At 42.5% G+C, this 22,591-nt stretch overlaps 1 protein-coding gene across 1 annotated transcript in view; it reads right to left on the bottom strand.

Moving 5' to 3' along the window:
- BICC1 (BicC family RNA binding protein 1) overlaps positions 1-22,591 on the bottom strand; it is a 132,202-nt gene that overhangs the window by 12,524 nt on the left and 97,087 nt on the right. Inside the window, exons 6-15 of the mRNA XM_034435360.3 lie at positions 21,008-21,061; positions 16,708-16,902; positions 14,634-14,885; positions 11,312-11,443; positions 8,565-8,751; positions 7,894-8,052; positions 6,461-6,660; positions 4,171-4,312; positions 3,063-3,219; positions 351-516 (exon numbers count right to left, since the gene is read on the bottom strand). Of these exons, the coding sequence (XP_034291251.2) occupies positions 351-516; positions 3,063-3,219; positions 4,171-4,312; positions 6,461-6,660; positions 7,894-8,052; positions 8,565-8,751; positions 11,312-11,443; positions 14,634-14,885; positions 16,708-16,902; positions 21,008-21,061 (1,644 nt within the window). The remainder of the gene's footprint in view (positions 1-350; positions 517-3,062; positions 3,220-4,170; positions 4,313-6,460; positions 6,661-7,893; positions 8,053-8,564; positions 8,752-11,311; positions 11,444-14,633; positions 14,886-16,707; positions 16,903-21,007; positions 21,062-22,591) is intronic.

Raw genomic sequence — 22,591 nt, 5'->3', positions numbered from 1 at the left:
CTAGTGCAATACTAATGACAGCAATAGTACTTCTTAGACTTATATACCGCTTCACAGTGCTTTGCAGCCCCTCTCTAAGTGGTTTAGAGTCAGCATATTGCCCCCAAACAATCTGGGTCCTCATTTTACCGACCTCGGAAGGATAGAAGGCTGAGTCAACCTTGAGCTGGTGAGACTCGAACTGCCAAATTGCAGGCAGCCGGCAGTCAGCAGAAGTAGCCTGCAGTACTGCATTCTAACCACTGCGCCACCAGGGCTCATGAAGTTACCTAGTTGCGTTATGAAATAGCTACAAGAAAACAAGCTCAGGCACAGTGAGAGTGGAAACCCATCCTTGGAGGAGTCAATACCTGCATGTCCACATACGTCGACTGGGGCCCCAGGTGTGCTCTTTCCGAGTTCTGCTGTGCTGCGGCCGCCCTCTCCGCTGCCCTTTCGCTTCCAGGTGCCTTTTTATCAGCCACCGTAGTCTCTGAAGCACTCAGCTCAGAATCCGACAGCAATCTCTCGCCCGCGCTACAAAAAAGACAGAGATGGAATTTACGACTTATGCTTTGGATGATTATACAGGATAGATCCATGATGGAGAACCTATGGCACATGTGCCAGAAGTGGCACACAGAGCCATCTCTCCACGCATGTGAGCCGTTACCCATTGCTCTTCTGGGTTAAAGCGGGGCTATGCAGGAGCTGAGTCTGAGTGGGAGGAACGTCTGTCCGGCGGCGGGGTAAGAGGTGCACCAGCTGTGAAGCGCCGTGCTCCCTTGGCAGAAGTGGTGGGATGGGGCAGCTGCGCTGGCTTGATCTTGGTGGCGGGCTGGGTAGAGGCGCTTCATTGACACTCTTCCAGTTTCTGGTGCGCCAACTGGCCTTCGCGCGCACATGCACATCAGAAACTGAACACCAGGTGGCGTGCCAGAAACCGGAAGATCATCTTCCCAGTGCGCACATGCATGCCGGGTGGCTGCTCTTCCCGTTTTTGGCACACGGGTGTGCGTGGCCGCTCCCGTTTCGGCACTCAGTGCTGAAAAGGTTTGCCAACACTGGGATAGATTATAGAAAGATGAGGGTCATGGTGGGACTTTAAGAGAAAGAGGTAAATTTATAATGGTGCTTATAAATGCTGTAGAGAAGATTGGAAGAAGAAGACACAGTGGCTCAGTGGCTAAAGACGCTGAGCTTGTCGATCGAAAGGTCGGCAGTTCAGCAGTTCGAATCCCTAGTGCCGCATAACGGGGTGAGTGCCCGTTACTTGTATTTGAGATTGAAAGGATGACTCAGTGGCTAAGATACTGAGCTTGTTGATCAGAAAGGTTGGCAGTTTGGCAGTTCAAATCCCTCGTACAGGTCTCCTGCGTGAGCAGGGGATTGGACTAGATGACCTCCAAGGTCCCTTCCAGCTCTGTTACTATTAATGTCCTGTCCTTCCCCTCCCCTCCCCTTCATCCCTCCCTCCCTCCCATTTCCTTATTCCTTTCCCTTCATTAAACTTGGTTTAAAAGATTATGGATAACTTCCATTTCCTGGGCTAAACACCATCTTGGATATCTCTTAAGTATCTTTTCTTTCTTTCTTTTTTTAATACAAAAAGGATTAAGGGTACAGTTGTCTTCTCCACAGCTTGATCCTCATGCACTGGGAAGCCTCTCTGAGAACCAACACTGTCAAACAGTGTTCTCTCAACCTGAAGAGATGTGGACTTCAACTTCCAGAATTCCCCAGCCAGCAAATCCAATATTTTGTCAAGGTTGACAAAAAAATGCTGCTATGGACTCTCTCTCTTCTCTCCAGAATCTCCTCATAATTCAAGGAGAAATTCAGGGCCTTCCAACCTGCTTCTCTCCTTCAGTTGACTATCAATACTGCGGTTATAGCTAAAGAGGGAAGACACTCTCTGAAACTCATTTTGATTTTATTGCTTGAAGTCGGCCCTGGAAGCCAGAGCTACAATCTCTTCTATTCATCTGGTCTGCTCGTTTTCCTGCCTTGGGATATGAAGAGGACTGGGAACGCTGCTGAGTAAATCATTTTACTGGATCCCGGTTGTTCCCACCATTCAATAAGCAAGGAGGAAAAGAGGATGCAGTTACTCTCTGTGTAATTCTCCCTCAGAGTTAGTAAGGTGAAATCGTTTACATCTAACTTTCCCCCAAACAGACTCTCCACTATGAATCATGATCTACCTCAGAAGGAATTTGGAAAGAAAAATAAAGATGCTTACAAATAACTTAATCCCTGACTGAAATATGTCACTAATTTTCTCAGAGGGACTAGAAGAGCAACAGCTAAGAGATTAATGATAAATAAAAAATGATGATCTCTCAATACGTAGGCCTTTGCCAGTATTACTCCCACAGCCTAGCAAAAACCAAATTTACAACATTAGGAATGTTAGGATTGATGAAAGGGTAAAGGTAAAGGTAAAGGTTCCCCTCACAAATATATGCTAGTCGTTCCTGACTCTAGGGGGCGGTGCTCATCTCAGTTTCAAAGCCGAAGAGCCAGCGCTGTCCAAAGACGTCTCCGTGGTCATGTGGCCAGCATGACTAAATGCCAAAGGCACACGGAACGCTGTTACCTTCCCACCAAAGATGGTCCCTATTTTTCTATTTGCAGTTTTTACGTGCTTTCAAACTGCTAGGTTGGCAGAAGCTGGGACAAGTAACGGGAGCTGACCCCGTTACACGGCACTAGGGATTCGAACCGCTGAACTGCCGACCTTTCGATCGACAAGCTCAGTGTCTCAGGCACTGAGCCACCGCTCAGGTATTATAGTATTATAATTATAATTATATATATATTATAATTATATATATATAATAATTATATATTATAATTATATTAATACTACACAAGTAATGTAATTTTGAGGGGGAAAGCACGTGAACCAAATAAAAACCATCAGGAGATCATGGCTTTTGCACTGTGCATGTTGTGTAAGAAGCTCCCTCCAGCCAGGGATGTGTTATGAATAGTGTGTTTTATTAACACAACCACCCAACAGAAGACACATTAAACATCTCTGCACTTTGCACAACCTTATCTTTATAAGCATTACATACTGTAAATGAGAATTTTTGGTGCCTTGCAGTAATTCCACCGTCTGCCTCTTTGTGCAGGATTGCTTAGAGGTGCTCATCATCTGCTTGAGATCGTTGGCATTTGCGGAGTGTGAAGGACTCCTGGGCATGCCCACTTCTACAAAAGCATCATTGCAACCTACAAAGAACCAAGAGTGACCAATTAGCCCACATGAAAGGCAGATTCCCACGGCTGATGGTGCGAGTTAAGAGGTCTTCTTAATGGACATGTAAAATTTGGAGAAAGCCATCATAAACTTTTCACTTCACTAAAAGAGGAGTTGTTATGGCTAAAAGGGCTGGGTGTTCTTTTTCAGCTGGTCTGGGTCATTTCTTTGCCATCTTTATATCTTAGGATCCAAAAGTTTCCTAAGGACTGAAATATCTAGTCTTTATTAACACAGGAACAGACAAAGAATCAGGTATTTTTAAAAAACATGGGTTGAGTCACATGTATATTTGGACAAGTATTAGAACACAAGGGCCACGATTTTGCTACGAAAGGCTACCTCTGTTGTTTATAAATGGGATTAACAAAAATAAAATGTGTACCTCTGTATATAACTTCCCTTTTGAGACAGTGTTTCCAGCCCAGTTCAAAGGGAAAACATTGTAGACTGTTCACACGAACCTCAAAATCCCAAAATTTATGTTTTGCGAAGAGAAGAAATTTAAAATTTCTGTTCCCTAATTTCCTCTAATTTTGAGTTTCTCACTTCTCTGCATTTGAGAAGTTAGTTTAGAACAAAGACCCCTGGAAGAATGAAGCACTTTTAAACCCAAATATCATATTTGTAGTAGCCCATTATGGCTTGTTATTCTGAACCAAACCACCAAGACATTCTTTTGGACCATGCCCAGAAATAGATATTTTAGGAATGTTTTGATCATTTGATCTTGAGCAAACTTTTAATCAACCTGCACAGACTTCTCTCCCTTATGGTTTTCGGCACATTTTTTTATTTTTAGAGCAGAAATCCTCAGCTGGTCTTTCCACCTCCCTTCTTAAGGCGACCCCCTTCAGCCCAAAAGGTTGCACTGTCCTCCTACGGTGGGGAAATGATGCACACCGCAGTAGTTTTGGTTATACCTTCGCCAGAGTTTGTCTTGGCCGTCACTTGTTCAGAGGCATTATGGCTACCAATCGTCCGAGAAGCTTCGCTGTGGTTTGAACTTAATACGTTTTCACCAAGAGCTGTGGCAGAGAATGCAGGATACTTCATAGTTGAGGTCTGGAACAGGATGTTTAACAGTATGTTAACGACCTTCCTTAAATACTTAATATCTCTTTTTCCATGCAAAAAAAAAATATATATGAAGTGATCTAATAATTTTACTCCCTCACCTGTCTGTGAATACCCAGGATCAATATTTTTTTTTTAAAAAAAAAATAAGGTGCTAGAATGCAGCATTTCAGATTTTCTCATAGAACCGAACCTTCAGTATTAAACATAGACATCGGAAATTCATCCAGGGGGGCACTTTCGCTTGATTTCTGTGGACCCCGCCCCCCATCAAACTGTGCCTCTGGGGGTTTTATAGGAACCATTGAGAATTTCACCCACTGACTTGGCAACCGAGTCATGCCCACTTTGTTATCGTAGACAGGGACAGATGAACTGAAATGAATCTTGAAAAATGATTTTTTTTTTTAAAAAAAGTAAAAAGTTGAGGTTTCATGTCACTACTTTGTTCTACTGAATCAAAAGGAATCTGAAGTCAATGCTTTTCTTTTTCTTTTTCCCTTCTACCCTACACTTTTCTCTGTTCCCCTTTCCCTCCCTTATTTTTCCATTATTAAAAGTTAAAGGTAAAGGTTCCCCTCGCACATATGTGCTAGTTATTCCCGACTCTAGGGGGCAGTGCTCATCTCCATTTCAAAACTGAAGAGTCAGCGCTGTCTGAAGACGTCTCCGTGGTCATGTGGCCGGCATGACTCAATGCCAAAGGTGCATGGAACGCTGTTCCCTTCCCACCAAAGGTGGTCCCTATTTTTCTACTTGCATTTTTTATGTGCTTTCGAACTGCTAGGTTGGCAGAAGCTGGGACAAGTAACGGGAGCTCACCCATTACGTGGCCCTAGGAATTTGAACCGCTGAACTGCCAACCTTTCGATCAACAAGCTCAGCGTCTTAGCCACTGAGCCACCACGTCCCATTATTATGTGAACAATAATCTTTAATAGAAGGAGAGTATTTAGATAAGCTTTGAGCACAACATCACTTGGCCTCCTGGCTGCCTCTGAGTAAGATTGCTCTCCTAGGTTTACATAATGTCAAACCATCTACTCAAAACCATGTTTAGGGTTTTAGATATGGGTCTTATAGGCTTCGTTGAATCATTCCTTATCTATCGTGTTGGCCTTAGCTTTGGCACTGTTGAAAGATAAAATTTCAGGACGCCAATTTTAATTATGGCTGGAAACCCGTTTTCCACAACTTCCTATGATGTTGTAAGAAAGCTATAATAATGAAATGGCATAATCGTTTTCACACCATCAGAAGCCAGAATTTCCAAGTTATACTTTATGATATGCAAATCTTCTAAACAAAAACTTATCCTGGTTAAGTTCCACTGAAAAAGTAACATCCTAGAAAAAGTAGCAGTAACTAGTGTTTTGTGATTGCCAAGTAAAGTGCACTAATGTTTAAGATCAATTAAAAATAAACTCTGTTTTTCCAGGTTGATATAATCTGAGCTGTGGTGGCACAGCGGTTAGAATGCAGTATTGCAGGCTAACTCTGCCCACTGCCAGGAGTTTGATCCTGACTGGCTCAAGGTTGACTCAGCCTTTCATACCTTCAAGGTTGGTAAAATGAGAACCCAGATTGTTGGGGGCAAGATGCTGACTCTGTAAACTGCTTAGAGATGGCTGTAAAAGGACGTATGAAGCAGTATATAAGTGCTATTGCTATTTACACAGAATGAAAATTCTGCTTAGTTACAGTAGTTGGAATTTGCTCTCTTATCAATGTCCTATCTGTCAATGACTTCTTCAGCTTCAACCACAACAATGCATGAGCACACAATAGATACAAACGTAAGGTAAACTGCTTCAAACTCGATTGCAGAAAATACGACTTCAGCAACAGAGTGGTCAATGCCTGGAATGCAGTACCTGGCTTCTTCCCCAAACCCCCAAAACTTTAACCTTAGACTGTCTACTGTTGACCTCACCCCATTTCCTAAGAAGTCTGTAAGGGCGTGCATAAGCACACCAGCGTGCCTACCTACCCTATCCTAATGTCTCTTTTTATTCGTATCCATTTCATGTATTCATAATCATGTTTATACTTTTTATCATATATATGCTTGACAAATAAATAAAATAAATAAAAATAAAATATGCTAGCGTTATAAACGTGAGGTCATTGGTTTACCTTTACATGACCATTTAATGATGAGGTTGGGTTTTTCTTGTTCTCCATTTGCATGCCATTCACATGGATATCAACAGGAGTTAAGCCGGGAGGGGGAGACGGTGTGCTTTGACTATAGTTGGGTACTCCCGACAACAAGATACTGGTTAATGTGGCTTGTGCAGTAGGTGGCATCATCAGATGAGGGATAGCAGAGAAACCTGGAAGAAAATGTCAGATGTTTCTGCCTCATTTCTGCTGAGATTGAAGATGTCTAAAGTCCTAAGCAGATACAGAGAGTCCTCAGCTTACAACCGCAATTGGGAACTTCTATCACTAAGGGAGATAGTCATTATGTGAGTCACACCTGATTTTACAACTGTTTTTGCTGCGGTTAATTCAATCATTAAGCAAATCTAGCTTTTCCCACTGACTTTGGGAAAGTGGCTGGGAAGGTCACAAAGGGCGATCTTGTGTCCCTGGGATGCTCCAACCATCATAAATACAAGCCAGTTGGACCCAGCACCTGAATTTTGATCACCTGATTATGGGGGACATGGCAATGGTTGCAAGTGGAAAGTCAATTGGCTTGCAGAGATGCAGAAGCTTATACATTTTGGACCTGCTTTGCAAATGAGGAAGTCAGTATTGTTGCAATAGTTTTGCTAGTGTTCAGCTGGGGACGGGGGTGGGGGTGGGATAAGGTGTGTGTTGTTGTTTTTTTTAATTCACATTTTAAAAAATGTTTTTGTCTAGTTTTGCTTGGTCTCCATTGAATGTCTTCTTTTGGATTTCGTATTTTAATTTTTGAATACAATAAAATTGAGAGTAAGTGTGAGGGCCAGTCACTTTTTTCAGCATCAATGAGTAGTTGTAAGGCAAGGGTTACCTGTAGTTCAGTGGCGAAATCCAAATGTTTTTACTACTGGTTCTGTGGGCGTGGCTTGGTGAGTGTGGTGTGGCTTGGTGGGCGTGGCAGGGGAAGGAAACTGCAAATTCTCCATTCCCTCCCAACTCTGGGGCCGGCCAAAGGTGGTATTTGCTAATTCTCCGAACTACTCAAAATTTCCACTACCAGTTCTCCAGAACCTGTCAGGACCTGCTGGATTTCACCCCTGCTGTAGTTGATTTGCAATTCAGCAGAGCAAGATTGCATAGAATAGAATTTGAGTAGTCTAAAGTTGCCTTATCTTCCTAGGACATATTTTGTTTAACAAGATCCTTGAAATGCCAAGGACTAAACTAGGATCTTTTGGATGCAAAGCACAAACCACAATGCAATGAACAGGCACCCTCTATGCCCACATGGAAGTCCCAAGGACTCAGATGATCCCATCTTACAATGATGGCTTCTTGAAATAGTGGCATCATTTTAATGTCCTGTTCTGTATGCTTAGGGGGAATGCTAGATTGCTCTATTTAAAATGTCTCCAATTTAAACCCAAAAGACCAACCTGTAGTGCTTGTATTAGCGATTGAGGAAGCCCAGAAAGTTGAACTTGGTGTGCTTGAACTTGGACTCTGCAAAGGACTAACCGAACTATTGAGAGCATTTAGGAGAGAGTTTGGAGGTGTGGATGTGTTGACAGATAAAGTGGTTGGACCCAAAAGACCTATCAAAAAAATAAGTAAAAGAGATTTTATACCCCTGTAGATGCACAACCAATGAGATGCACAACCACAGACACTTAACTCAACTACACCTTAACATCTGTCTATACTTCTTCCATCACTGCTGACAACCTCCCTACCTCCACAAATCCCTACCTCACATTTCCAAGCTCTTTTCTAATTCTTCCATTTCCCCATATCAGTTAAACAGATGTTTTCCTTCCATTATTGCCTTTTCTTATGTATAGAAAGAAAACACATGCACATATCAACATATTCTTACATGTCGGAGCTATTGTTCAGCCTACTTTTTAAAATAAATCCGTAAACAAGGGGTGTCCAAACTTGGCCACTTTTAAGATCTGTGGACTTCAACTTCCAGAATTCCCCAGCCAACCATGAATTAAACTCTGGGTGTTGAAGTCCATACGTCCAGCCAAGGTTGGACCCCCCTTCATTAAACCTTGAAAACTCATTCTGAAGAGGTTTGAAAATATTAGGTTGTAGATCGTACCAAGTCCAGTTAGTCCGAGGCCGGCTGAGGTCAAGATGTCCAAGCCAGGACAAGGAAGGCCAACTGGGCAAGAGATGGGGGAGGGATTTGTCGCTACGGCAATGCCGTTGGTTTCCAGACCCAGGAGACATTTCCGTGCTTCGTACATATTTAAGGCATTTCGCTCAACGCTTTTCACGATCACAGACTGCAAAAAACAAAACACGGGATATGAGTTTCTGACAACAATTCAAACAATTCCGCAACTGGCAAGAGTCACCAGTCTTGTTTACAAATCCTCTATTGAAGAAAGCTCCTCCTAGTAGCAACGGAAAGAGAGTAGTTGTGGCTCCTAAATTACATACTTTGATTTATACAACAACAACAACAAAAATCTGGAATGGTAGGGTGCATTTTGGCTGGGATTCTTGGCTACAATATACAGTCATTGAAACGATATCCCTGTTCTGTAATATTTCAGAAGATGAAATAAATTTAGGCTTTGTGTAAAGGTCCAGTCAACATTTCAGCCTTGTTTAGAATCACACCACCCAACAATATCCGATCATTGATATAGATGTAGTTATCTCTGCTTTAGGCAGCCAAACTCTAATCTCAGATTCCTGACCTTGTTCAGAACTTTGTGGGAAATTATGGAGAGTTTGCTAATTTATCACATCCCAGTGCTTTCCAAGTCAAATAGAAATATCAGATCATAACATTTCCCCCCCACAACATACAGGTCTAGAGAAACTGGATTTCTCATTTTCTAGAGCTCCGAGACTCCCTACATTTAACTTTATGCCAACTTTCCTTCACAAACAAGTTGCCACAATCATTTTGACAATGAAAAAGCATGTTTTGACACAGTACAAGGACTGGTTTGATTCATCTTGGTGTCAAAACAATGGCGGCTTTATTTAAATCTGCCTCTTGGGTTGTTATCTGCCTCTTGTCAAGTTGTCAAAGGAGTCTTCCCTTCTTGTGTGCAACAGCCTAAGAAGATCAGGGCTGTGAAGACCTCTGAAAAAAACATCTGGTCAGATTTAATTCCTTGCTTGTGTTTCTCTTAGCTTTAAAATTACATAATAGTGAGATACTGGCTACATCCTTGTTTTTCTTGGAAGCTTCAGACCAACATTGAAGACAAACTTTCTTGTACTTTTGTAGGAATTAACTTGATATTAAAAATATAATCCGATGAAGTCATTTCAAAGACATCGTTTATTAATTAATAAAGATCTTTTTAAAATTTACATTAGCTGTTACACTGTTGTAACTAGATATGCTTGTTTCTGTTAAATAATACAGGCACCAAGATCAATGAAAGGAAACTTAACAGTGTGCAAATTATTACACAATATGCTTAATTTCACATAACAGTGAAATAATGTTTAGGATCATCCAACACAAATTAGAGCCCAGATGTTCAAGATGGTTTCAAGAAAGGCCAAGGAACAAGACATATTATTGCTGATGTGTGCTGACCTATTTAGAAAACCAAACAATACTCAAAATAAGTCAATATGTGTTTCACTGACAATAGAAAGGTCTTTGATAAGTGTCACTCATGTTAAACTCTCAAGGGTCCTTAGGAAAATCAGAATCTTGAAGTATCTCATTATCTTCATATAAAACGACACAAAAAAGAGCAAGCCACAGTCCGCTTGGCACACGAGCTGGCTCCAGAGTGGAAAAGAAGTGAGACAGGGCTATACACTCTCCTCTTTCTTGTTCGATCTAAATACTAAGCAAATACTGGATTCGTAACAGCTCAGTCTAAAACAGAATTCTCATTATAATAACTCTGTTATTACAATGAAAAGAAGGTAGAAATAGAAAAAGGTAAAGGTTTCCTGCATTCAGTCATTTCCAGCACAAGGGGGCAGTGTTCATCTCCGTTTCTTAGTCAAGGTAGCCAGCCATTCTCTGAACACATTTCTGTGATCCTGTAGCCAGCAGGACCAGGGGTGAAATCCAATTTTTTTCCCCTACTGGTTCTGTGGGCGTGGCTTGGTGGGTGTGGCAGGGGAAGGATACTGCAAAAGAGCCTTGGTAGTACAGGGGTTTAAGGCACCCTGTTATTAAGCTGGTTATTAAGACCAGCTGCCTGCAATTACTGCAGGGTTCGAATCTCGCCAAGGCTCAAGGTTGACTCAGCCTTCCATCCTTTCTAAGGTAGGTAAAATGAGGACCCAGTTGTGGGGGCAATAAGCTGACTTTGTATAAATATACAAAAGGATGAAGGCTATTGCTGAGCACATTGTAAGCCGCCCTGAGTCTTCGGAGAAGGGCGGCATATAAATCAAATTTTTTTAAAAAAAATCTCCATTCCTACCCCACTCTGTGGCCAGCCAGAGGTAGTATTCACCGGTTCTCCAAACTACTCAAAATTTCCGCTACCGGTTCTCCAGAACTTGTTAGAACCTGCTGGATTTCACCCCTGAGCAGGACTATACGCCGAGGTGCGCAGAAAGGTGCTACTTTCCCACCAAAGTGGTACCTATTTATCTACCTGCATTTGCATGCTATTGAACTGCATTTGCATGCTATTGAACTGCTAGGTCGGCAGGAGCTGGGGCAGGATGGGTGCTCACCCCGTTGCACATTGCTCCGGTCTTGAGCCCAGCTGACAAGCTCAGCGTCTTTAACCACTGAGCCATCCTGCCCCCTGTGATGATCAGAAGGGGGCTGGCTTAATTTTCAAGCAGGATAATTAAAAGCTAAATATAGCCTTGTCCAGAAAAACTAGAGTCCGTTCTACTCACCTTACTCGTCTGTTTTGGCTTTGGTTTAATACTGATGAAGACATCTAGCTGCTCCATCAGCTGGGTAATAAAATGTGGTTCTACATCAATTTCTTCCTTCATATCAAACATCAGCACAAGAGGAAGGCAGCCCTGGAAGATGAAATGCAAAATCCAATATAAAGTTTAGGAAGCCCTTCGTGTTTTGTGCAGCGCACAATTGAAAAGCAATCTACTGTTCACCATCCCTACCATTCTCCTGCATTTTACTCACATGGTCTTTCTAACAAGAGATTTCCAGAGTCTAGAAATGCCACTTGTGTGACATTTCCATACGGACAAGAATATATTTCTCATGATGTTTGGATTCTCAGCAATTCAAGAATATGGGAGGCGCACAATGACTGGTGACATCAGGATAGGATCTACTATACAACTAAGAACTTACAAGTTCAGCTTCTGCCTAGATGAGTTCCACCAGTTTTGGAATGGAGGGTTAACTGAAACTTTTAAACAGCCCCTTTGAAACCAAGAGTCATGCAGATCTATTGAGAATAAATCTTGTGATCCTTTCAGCAATAGGTACATACATAATACACACATACACAAATCTTTATGAGCTAATTATTTGCATGCAAGCCTATTATGAGCATGCAGTAGACTCTCCGGTCAACTTGCAAGACATGGAAAAATCCAATAATGATTATGAGAGAGCCAGAAAGACAAGACAATTTGGCACTGGAAACAGAAATATGCATGCAAAACACATAAAAACAAAAATATATATAGCCTACTGATGAGATGAAAAATGTTATATCTTTCAACAACCAAAACCATATTGTCCATAAATTTGCAATTTGTATCTTTTCATTTCAGTTCTGGACCAATCAAGAACAGTTCTGATTCAACTGAGAATTGTTCAAAAATTTTAAAGTGGATGTTCTACCTTGCCCTTTAGCCTTAACTTTTTAACAGAATAGGAGAGTTAGAAGGGGCCTGGGAGGTCTTCTAGTCTCCGTCCAACTCTTTCTGTTCACACTCATGTTCTTCTTTGCATCTTTCCTTCTACAAGGAATTCCTCTGGATATGCTCCAGTTCAGTACAGCTTAAATGTGGAACGGCATGTGCTAGGTTTGAATATTAAAATGCTACAGAATAGATAAAGAGAACCAGGCCTTACCATCCCATAAAATGTGTGGTCCCTTGCTGCATTGAAAGAAACAATGGCTGTGTTAGTGACTATCCAAGGCATGCACAGGCCACAAGTTTAGGTGATGCTCTCTAGCGCTCTTCGCAAGCCTCGAATTCCCAAAACCCACAAGACAACTTCAGACTCAAGGAAATTCTGGACTGGATTCAGTCAGACGTCACTTTTGTGTCCAGGAATTTTCAAATAACAGAATAACAGAGCTTGGAGGTCTTGTAGCCCAAGCAGGAGATCCTATACCCATGATGGCAAACCTATGCCGCGCGTGCCGGAAGTGGCACACAGAGCCATTTTCTCTGTGCACACCAATCGTCACCAGTTGCTCTTCAGGGTTCCAGGGCACATGTGTGCACTGGCCAGCTGGTCTTCGCATGTGCGGGAGCACCGGAAAATGAAAGAGCAGCTCCCTGGAGCACATGCGTGCCAGCCAGCTGGTCTTCGTGCATGCATGCGCGCCAGAAACCGGAAGACCAAGTGGCTGGCGGGCATGTGCATGCCGGAAACTGGAAGCTCATGCGTACCGGGAAGCTGCTCCTCCAGTTTTTGGCGCTCACCTGCGTGCGCACTCCCATTTTGCCATTTACGAGACCGCCTTCTGCCACCAATAGCCTCCCACCGGCCAGTACGCTCGCACAGAGTGGGCCTCCTCAGGGTGCCGTCCGCCAGACAATGTCGGCTGGCGACCCCCAGGGGGAGAGCCTTCTCTGTGGCGGCGCCCACCCTCTGGAACAACCTCCCCCCAGAGATACGTACAATAACAGACCTCCGGATTTTTCGTCGGGCCCTGAAAACCCATTTATTTCAACTAGCTGGGCTGGCTTGAGTTAAATTTTAAATTGATTTTAAATTGGGTTGTTTTAATTTATAGCCAAAATATTTAATTATTTTAAACTGTTTTTTAAATTTTGTATGCTCTGTTTTTTACTTTGGCTGTTCACCGCCCTGAGTTCCTATTTGGAGAAGGGCGGTATAGAAATGGAAACAAATAAATAAAAATAAATAAATAAAAAGGTTCACCAACACTTCACCATACCATTTCAGAAAAATGGCTTTCCATACTCTTCCTCTTCCATTGCTTATCTTGCCTTCTGCTGGGTTTGGAAAATCATACCAGCTAACTGAATAACCATTCTCGAGATGGGTAATTTAAATATCTGCCTCACCAGAGTTACGAACCAGACAAGAGAAGAAGGTTCAAGGCTCTTGATTTCCGAGAGGGACACAGAATCCTTTAATGTAGTGTTTCTCAACCCTGGTAGCTTGAAGATGGGTGGACTTCAACTCCCAGAATCCCCCAGCCAGCACTGCTGGCTGGGGGATTCTAGGAGTTGAAGTCCACCCATCTTCAAGCTACCAAGGTTGAGAAACACTGCTTTAATGGGACCCCTATATGATCGCATTTTCCTAAACTATGGAAACTATGTTAAGTCTGAACACTAACCAGCTATTTGTATGGGTAGCTAAGAGCTACTACAGACCGACGAACCTGGGTTTGAACTCTTGAGCCCAATTCCTACTCCAATCGCCAAGGGGGAAGGGGGGAAATATACGGTAATTTGTGATGTGGGTAAGAGAATTTCAGCCAAGCAAGACTTTCTGGATAATTTTTTTCCATAAAAGAGGTTGCCCAATTATTAGTACAGGTAGTCCTTGACTTACAACAGTTCGTTTAGTGACCGCTCAAAGTTACAACAGCACTGAAAAAATGGACTTATGACCGTTTTTCAGACTTACGACCGCTGCATCATTCCTATGGTCAAGTGATCAAAATTCAAATGCTTGGCAACTGATTCGTATTTATGACGCTTGGCAGTGTCCCAGGGTCGCGTGATCCGCTTTTGCGACCTTCTGACAAGCAAAGTCAACAGGGATGCCCGATTCTCATAACAACCATGTCAACAACTGCAGTAATTCACTTAACAATTGTGGCAAAAAAAGGTTGTAAAATGAGGCAAAGTTCACTTACGAAATGTCTCACGTAGCGACAGAAATTTCGGGCTCAACTGTGGTCATAAGTCGAGGACTGTAGGGAAGTCAGTGTCAAGTGACTTGTGACTGCAAACCTCAGGGGCTAGTGACCCAGGCGTGACAGAAGTTCCTACCACCATCTGCTGCCCCATCCTTCGGGATACTTACCATGAGATATTGTCTGGCAAGACAGACTGATTCGATTGTGCCTTGGAGGTAGACTGTGGATTTCTTCTGGGGATTACTAGGATCGGGGAAATGGATCTGAGCACCGGTTCTCTGCATGATATGCTTGATGTTGCTGCCATTTCGGCCCATCATAAAGAGATGGTGCTGAGCTGCGATGTCTAGCTGGGTGCTCACCGGGATCGCAGAGGCCAAACTGCCAGCCAGGTGCTCCAAGAGCAGAGCTGTTCCTTCCTGTCCAGGAAGAGAAAACAAAACAAACTTATATTCGCTATAGCAATAGCATTTATATACCGCTTCATAGTGCTTTTACAGCCCTCTCTAAGCAGTTTACAGAGTCAGCCTATTGCCCCCCAACGATCTCGGTCCTCATTTTACCCACCTCAGAAGGATGGAAGGCTGAGTCAACCTTGAGCTGGCCAGGATCGAACCCCTGGCAGTCGGCAGAGTTAGCCTGCAATATTGCATTCTAATCACTGCACCACAACGACTCATGGAGGGAGGGAGGGAGGGAGGGAGGGAAGGAAGGAAGGAAGGAAGGAACAAAGGAAGGAAGGAAGGAAGGAAGGAAGGAAGGAAGGAAGGAAGGAAGGAAGGAAGGAAGGAAGGAAGGAAGGAACAGCAATAGCACTTAGACTTATATATTGCTTCATGGTGCTTTACAGCCCTCTCTGAGTCAGCCTATTGCCCCCAACAATTTTGGGTTCTCATTTTACCCACCTCAGAAGGATGGAAGGTTGAGCCGGTAAGACTCAAACTGCCAAATTGCAGGCAGCCGGCAGACAGGAATAGAAGCCTGCAATACTGCATTCTAACCACTGAACCACCAGGGCTCATATCTTGGTGCCCTTCAAAGGGGTGGAAAGCACTTTTCTTCCTGACGTGAAACTTTGAAGTTTTCCATTTGGCAAAGTTTCGTGCTCCAATTTATTTGAAACAAAAGGCAACTGGATTTTCTTGCCATTAGTTTTTTTCCCTTTGAAATCGTTTCGGTTCTCATCCAAGAAGGATTTTCTTCTGAAGAAGCTTCCTGGATGAGAAGCGAAACAATTTCAAAGGGGGAGGGGGAACCCCAGGAAAATCCAGTTGCATTTTGAAAAAGGCACCTTTGGGACAACCATGACCCAGATGATGGAGACATCTCCATAGACATTTGAAACAAAATGCTTTGCTCATTCCAGTAGGCTTAATAACCTGTTTGTAGGAAATTATCCTGTAAGAACAAACTCTGGTAATCACCAAGTAAACCCAAGTAGGGAAAGATTACTACTATTAATCTTCTCATCGTTCCCATCATCCATCTCCTTCCATTTATGACTGTATGACTGTAACTTTGTTGCTTGGATCCTTACGATTTATATTGATATTGTTTCCTGATTGCTTATTTGTACCCTATGATTATCATTAAGTGTTGTACCTTATGATTCTTGATGAATGTATCTTTTCTTTTATGTACACTGAGAGAGTATGCACCAAAGATAAATTCCTTGTGTGTCCAATCACACTTGGCCAATAAAAGTATTCTATTCTATTCTATTCTATTCTATTCTATTCTATTCTATTCTATTCTATTCTATTCTATTCTATTCTATTCTATTCTATTCTATTCTATTCTATTCTATTCTATTCTATCCTATCCTATCCTATCCTATTCTTTGTTTATGCGTGGAAGCAAACAGTATGTTTAAAAAAATGGGTATTATCGTCATCATCATCTATGCACAACAGCATAGAGAACCTTGCTTAAGATAAAACTGTTGGCACAAATTCTTTGGGCAAACATTGGGTGTCTTTGCCCATTTAGTTGTAAGCAGGGCCACCCTGAAATCTGAACACAGGTATGTGATCTCGGCAAACTCTGGTTTCTACTTGCAGTCTCCAATTGCAATTGATATTATGCTTGAACTACGCTCTCGGGATCTACGTTCTCCTTCCCTCTTGGCCCAGAAGAAGCCTGAAGCATCTGCAGGCCCCATTTACTATCCACTCTCTCGAGAACAAGCACCCCACCGCACAGCTCCCTAAAACCATTAAGCTCAGAACAACCATCGTTCACCTTCAGGGCACTCGTGTTATTCTGGGAGCCTCTGATCATGACCGTCGCGCCGTACGTCCGAGAACGCTGCTTGAAGGACACCGAAATATTGTATGTCTGCGATAGATGCTGAATCGTGGGGGAACTTGGATCGGGGATCGGTTGAAGGATTCCAGCTATAGGTAGTTCAAACATCAACACCAAGGGCAGCAGTTCCTGGAACAGCAAGTGAAACAAATCCACAGCAAATAATCAGATTAAGAGAGTTGGAAGGGACCTTATAGGTCATCTAGTCCAAACCCCCCCACCTACACCATTTCTGACAAATGGTAGTTCAAACTTTTCTTGGAAGTCTCAAGGGATGAAGCTCCCACAACTTCCGAAGGCAACTTCTGCTCCATTGGCTGATTGTTCTCATTGTGAGAAAGTTCCTCCTTATTTCCAGGTTGAATCGGTCGTATCTACTCTGCATAGCCATCGCATCGAGAGCCCCTTGTTATTAAAAAGTGGGAAGTCTTTGTTGCCAATTCAGAGGCAACGATTCTGCTTCTCGTTGGCGCTGGTGGATTTTCAGGAATGGAGCAGAGAGGAAAAACCGGGAAGTATTTCAGTTTTGCATTTCACGCAATGCATTCCCCGTGGTTCCCCCACCTCCCCAATGAACAATATATTTAAATGCAATATAAAAGAGAAGGAGGAAAAACCCAATAGAACCACAGACCACTAGAATAAGCAGAAGAAATATAGAGGAATCGCCCTAATGAATTTGGCAGTCTCGGGCTTTGTGCCCAGGCAGCAATGAGGCATGGAAGGGAGCTCCAGAGAAATCCAAGAACCGTAGAAAGTTAAGAGTGACTGATGAAAGCAGGAAGCCAAAACCAATGATTTTCAGCAAGCGATTCAAGCTCAGAGGAAGCAAAGAATGAAAGTATTTGCAAGCTTGTAGAATTCCCCATTTTTAATAGCATATAAGAAGTAAAGCCTGCTCCTTCTAATCCAAGCATCTCAGTTGCACTTCCTTCATGGGAAACCTGGTTCCCTCTCGGCTTGCCTTCGTTTGTCCTTGGCTTCGGTTTGTCCTAGGAGCTGGTTTAGGAGCTTCATTGGGATTAGGCACAAGACACCTAATAAGAGGACACAGGGGGCTAGTGCCCAGATAGAGCAGAAAGCTCCTGTGCTAGCCCCCAGGTTGTCCAAACTCAAGGATGCTGGACCTAATCCCAATGAAGCTCCTAAACCGGCTCCTAGGACATCCAAAGCCATTAAGGCTGAGCCCATTAAGATCACAATTCCTCAGCCAACCCTGAGAAAGTCTAAGGTGACCATTAATCCAGTGCCTACTGTCATTACTGCACAGACAAAAACTGGTAATGATAAGATACATAAGGTTGACAAAGTGTGCATGGGTAAACCTTTACATTTGGATTGTGCACATATATTACACCGCAGGCTCGGCCATGCCAGCTTCCCGGTTATCAGGAAAATGCAACGGGCTTAAGATAAAGAATTGTAATATCTATTTGGAATGTGCCATCTGTAAGGCAGCAAAATCAAAAACTGCTGCTATACCTAAGGTTTCTTCCCGACGTGCAAGGTACCCTTATCAGCTGGTACACATGGATTTGGTTGGTCCTTTTAGACCCTCCCTTGGCAAGGGGCGTTATTTTTAACAGTAGTCGATGATTACTCTCGTTATGGCCATGTATTTATTTTAAAGGACAAAACCGAAGTCTTTACCAACTTCAAATATCTTTACAACCATGACGAGCATGCTGTTTTTTCTTGACTGATGAAGGACTATCTCTCCCTGGCCTTACCAGGGCCAAAGATCGGGAGGGCAGGGGCAGAGGGCTCAAACTATAGGCTCTGCTTAGATGGGGAGAGCATTTCAAACAATGGGGCTGCCACCCGTCAGAAGAATAATTTGAGGTTCCAATTCGAGCCAAAGTTGCACAAGAAGGAATCATAAAAGGGAATTATAGCAAAGAATCAATATACTTAATGCTTCATGTGATAACAGCAGCAAAGTTGGTTTATGCACAATACTGGAAAAAGGAAGAAATCTCCCCGGAAGAAGAAATAACAAGGAAGATTTTGACTTGTGCAGAAATGAATAGAACGCAAAAACAAGAATGAGACAGAATACTATAAAATCTGGAATAAGGTGTATTATTGGTTGGAAAGGAGAAAAGGAGTTGGAACAAAACAGATTTAGGGTTTGGAGAATTAATACTGGATAGTATTAATAAATGTAAATAGTAAACAAATAGTAAATAGATAGCAAATGAAGACAAGGGATATGTACGTAAGAACAAAGTAGCAATGTATGTTAAATAGCAATTATATTTGTTGTTATGGAAATAATATGTATGGGTATGTTAAGACCAGGATGGTCACACTGTGTCCAATGTTTTTAATGTTTATTAAATAAAAAACTTTTAAAAAAAGAATAAAGAAAAATGAGAGCCAGACAGCTGTGAGGAAAGAAGAAATATTTATTCCTAAAAGCAAGGAGTTTGACTTTAGGGATAGCTGCAATGAAATGGGGTACAGCAGCAGAATTTAATAGTGGAGTTTGTCCGTGTGTGTGTGTGTGTGTGTGTGTGTGTGTGTGTGTGTGTGTGTAGGTATGTTTATTCTTGTGAACATGAAGTTCTGCTGGGAGACCTAATTTAATTAACTCTATTTGTGTTTACAGACCTTATCGTTTGATATGTAGATTAGGTCTGGGAAACTTATTTGAGGAAGTTTGAGTAAAAGATTTTCCCCCATTTGCTATTTTTACTTGATTAATTTAGCTTAGCTTAACCCTTTCAGCTTGACTGTCAATCATCTAATGATGACACTGATTCTCAGTCCGTAGTACGGTAGATTCGGTTAACATTTTAAGGAAAGATGGAAGAAGCAGGAAGAATAAAATATATTTTGATAAAAAACTTCTCACACACCAAAGAGCCCGCTTTCCTGGATCTACAGAGTATTGTAAAATCAGGAGAGAGGGAATGGGAGGGGAAAAAAGCACACCTGAGGTTAAGGTTTTATAGGTTGACATGTTAATTCTCGTACCTGGACTCTTAGCAACATGGAAAGCTCTACAGGGATAAGACCTATTGAGTTGGCATTAAGGGGCAGTAATCCTGAAGAGTGAAGGGAACTCTGTCTATAGAGACATGGGAAGTGACAAGAAATGCCTATAGAAATACTTTGTTCTTCTATGCTGTGGCTTATGGTACCCCCTTCTCCTGAGTGCAGAAAGTGCAAACAGACCTTGACACAGGGGTGAAATCCATCAGATTCTGACAAGTTCTGGAGAACCGGTAGCAGAAATTTTGAGCAGTTCGGAGAACTGGCAAATACCACCTCTGGCTGGCCCCAGAGTGGAGTGGGAATAGAGATTTTACAATATCCTTCCCCTGGAGTGGGGAGGGAATGGGGATTTTGCAGTATCCTTCCCTTGCCACGTCCACCAAGCCACACCATGCCCACCAAGCCACGCCCACAGAACCGGTAGTAAAAAATTTTGGATTTCACCACTGCCTTGACGGCCTACTTCACTTGACATGCAACTGGAAGTCAGGAAAACAATAAGTAGAATTGCAGCTTGTTCTGACCGAGGCTTCCCCAGCAGCACGAAGCTGAGTCCTCGTCCTGATAAACCCCTTTTATTTAATTGACAGTGTATTCCACTCCAGCAAAGCCTTTCTTCTCCCACAGTCTTTCAAAATAGTTCACAATTACCGACCTTTATCAGGTTTGGAGAGTAGCCAGGCCGATATCTTTCAGATTCCACACTGTAACCGACAATACTTGGCCAGAATGCAGGAACAGATCTTCACCCAAATGAACTAATTGTCTCCTGCAAACTCTCCTTCCCTTCGCTCCTCTTTATTCCCTGTGGGAGGGGCCTTTCACCATCCATCTGTGGCTTTACTCCTGAGTCGACCCTTGTTCTTTAGTTGTTCCCTTCTCCTGGCAGCTCTGCACATGCGCACATCGGGAACAGGCTCCAGCTGTTCTTCTGCCCCACTGATGTCCGACTCCGAAGGCAGCTGACAACTGTCAGATGGCCCCGGCCCCATCTCTGCCTCCGACGCAGAGCCCTCATCAGAGCTTTCCCCAGACTCCAGGACTGGCCCATGTTCCTCCCCAATCTCCTCACTGTCCGAATCTGCTGCCAGATCCGCTGGCAGCTGGTGGGCCACAACACAGCTCCAGGTAGGCTAAATTCCCTGAGCTGCAAATTATGCAGAACACATAACGGATCTGGAGGAATCCCAACTTTTTAAAGTAACATTCACTCATGCCGGTATTTCATAATTACCCGTATTCTAACTCTGGCAGATTCCACTCCAGCTGGCTGCCCTGCGATAGACACCTGTAGAAATGCAAGGACCAAAAGTTAAATTCTAATAACAGCAGGAGCAGGCAGAATAGTGAATCCTTGACAGAATATCAATGCATTGCCGAGATCTCTTGGAATTCGAGTTTCTTACTCTCAAAGTCACCCTGGGGTCATCCATGGGAGCAGAGGGTAAAGGAGAATGGAAGATGGTAGACATATTCACAAAAGACGTAAGCCTACTGCATCTCAGTTGGGCACAGAAGCAAAAATCATCTGAATATCTGGGTCTCATTTGTACACCCTGCCTACACACACCTGAGAAGTTGTGGCCTCTTGAGCACTTCAACTTTGCCCTAGCATTTAGAACTGTTATGGAAATTAAAAACAAATTTTGAGATTTTTTGCTCTACACAATTTACAGGAAACAGAGTTTCTTATATTCATCAGAGAGAAAAAAGGCTGTGCAACCAAAACTAATCACATTTATTACACATTTTGATGGACATGGCATTACTGATTTATTTATTTATTTGTTTGTTTGTTTGTTTGTTTTATTAGTTTGATTTATATGCCGCCCTTCTCCGGAGACTCAGGGCGGCTTACAATGCACTAAGCAATAGCCTTCATACTTTTGTATATATCTGCTTAGTAGGGCTTTTTTGGCCCCTCCCTAAGCCGTGTTCTATTTTATATAAAGTCATCTTATTGCCCCCACAAACCAGGTCCTCATTTTACCTACCTCGAAAGGATGGAAGTCTGAGTCAACCTTGAGCCTGGTGAGATTTGAACTTGCAGTAATTGCAGGCAGCTGGCAACTAAGTGCTACTTTAACAGCAGTTTAGTCTGCTGTGCCACCAAGGCTCATGTACTTATGATGCTCACAGAGTTATTGTGCACAGAATGACAAGGGGAGTTGAAGCAAGGACAAAATAAAGACAGCGATTTGACAAAACCACACAATGAATGAAACACAATTGGGTTTCAAGAACCTTTTAAAAGTATACCACTGTGTCCTGATAAAAGGACAGGCGTGATGCAAAATTGACAACTTATCTGAACACATAAAGATGAGGACAAAGACACCCAGGATAAGCATCTAGTGCTCCTCAAGGCTTAATTTCAATAAGAAAATCTCCAAAGATGGTTTTTTTCTGAAAAAAGAGCTTTTCTTAGGAAAAACATGCAATTTTGCATGTATACAGTAGTGGCCAAAATTGTGGAAACCTTTTGGGAAAAGTGTATTTTCTAAAATTAGCTAATAACACCACCTTTTTTTGCAATAGTACCATAAAATTATATATCAATGGAAAGATAATTTAATCAAGAACGTAATGGAATAACTGTTATGAAGGATTTGCTGTTAGAATAGCAGTTACAGTAGAAAGAAGAAAAGTGAAACACGTGGAAAAAACAGGATATACCAAAATGATCATCATAGAAAAAATGAGATATACAAAAATTATCACCATGCCAGTTACTGTAATAGTTAGTTGAGTAACCTTTAGCATGAATTACAGCCTTACAACGTCTTCCCATGGAGTGAACAAAGTCTTTTAGTTCTGC

The sequence above is a fragment of the Pantherophis guttatus genome, chromosome 6 (assembly GCF_059756535.1).
Source record: "Pantherophis guttatus breed Tessera chromosome 6, ASM5975653v1, whole genome shotgun sequence".
NCBI lineage: Eukaryota > Metazoa > Chordata > Lepidosauria > Squamata > Colubridae > Pantherophis > Pantherophis guttatus.
Note: the sequence above shows the minus strand (reverse complement) of the source record. Positions and strands in the feature narration are given on the sequence as shown.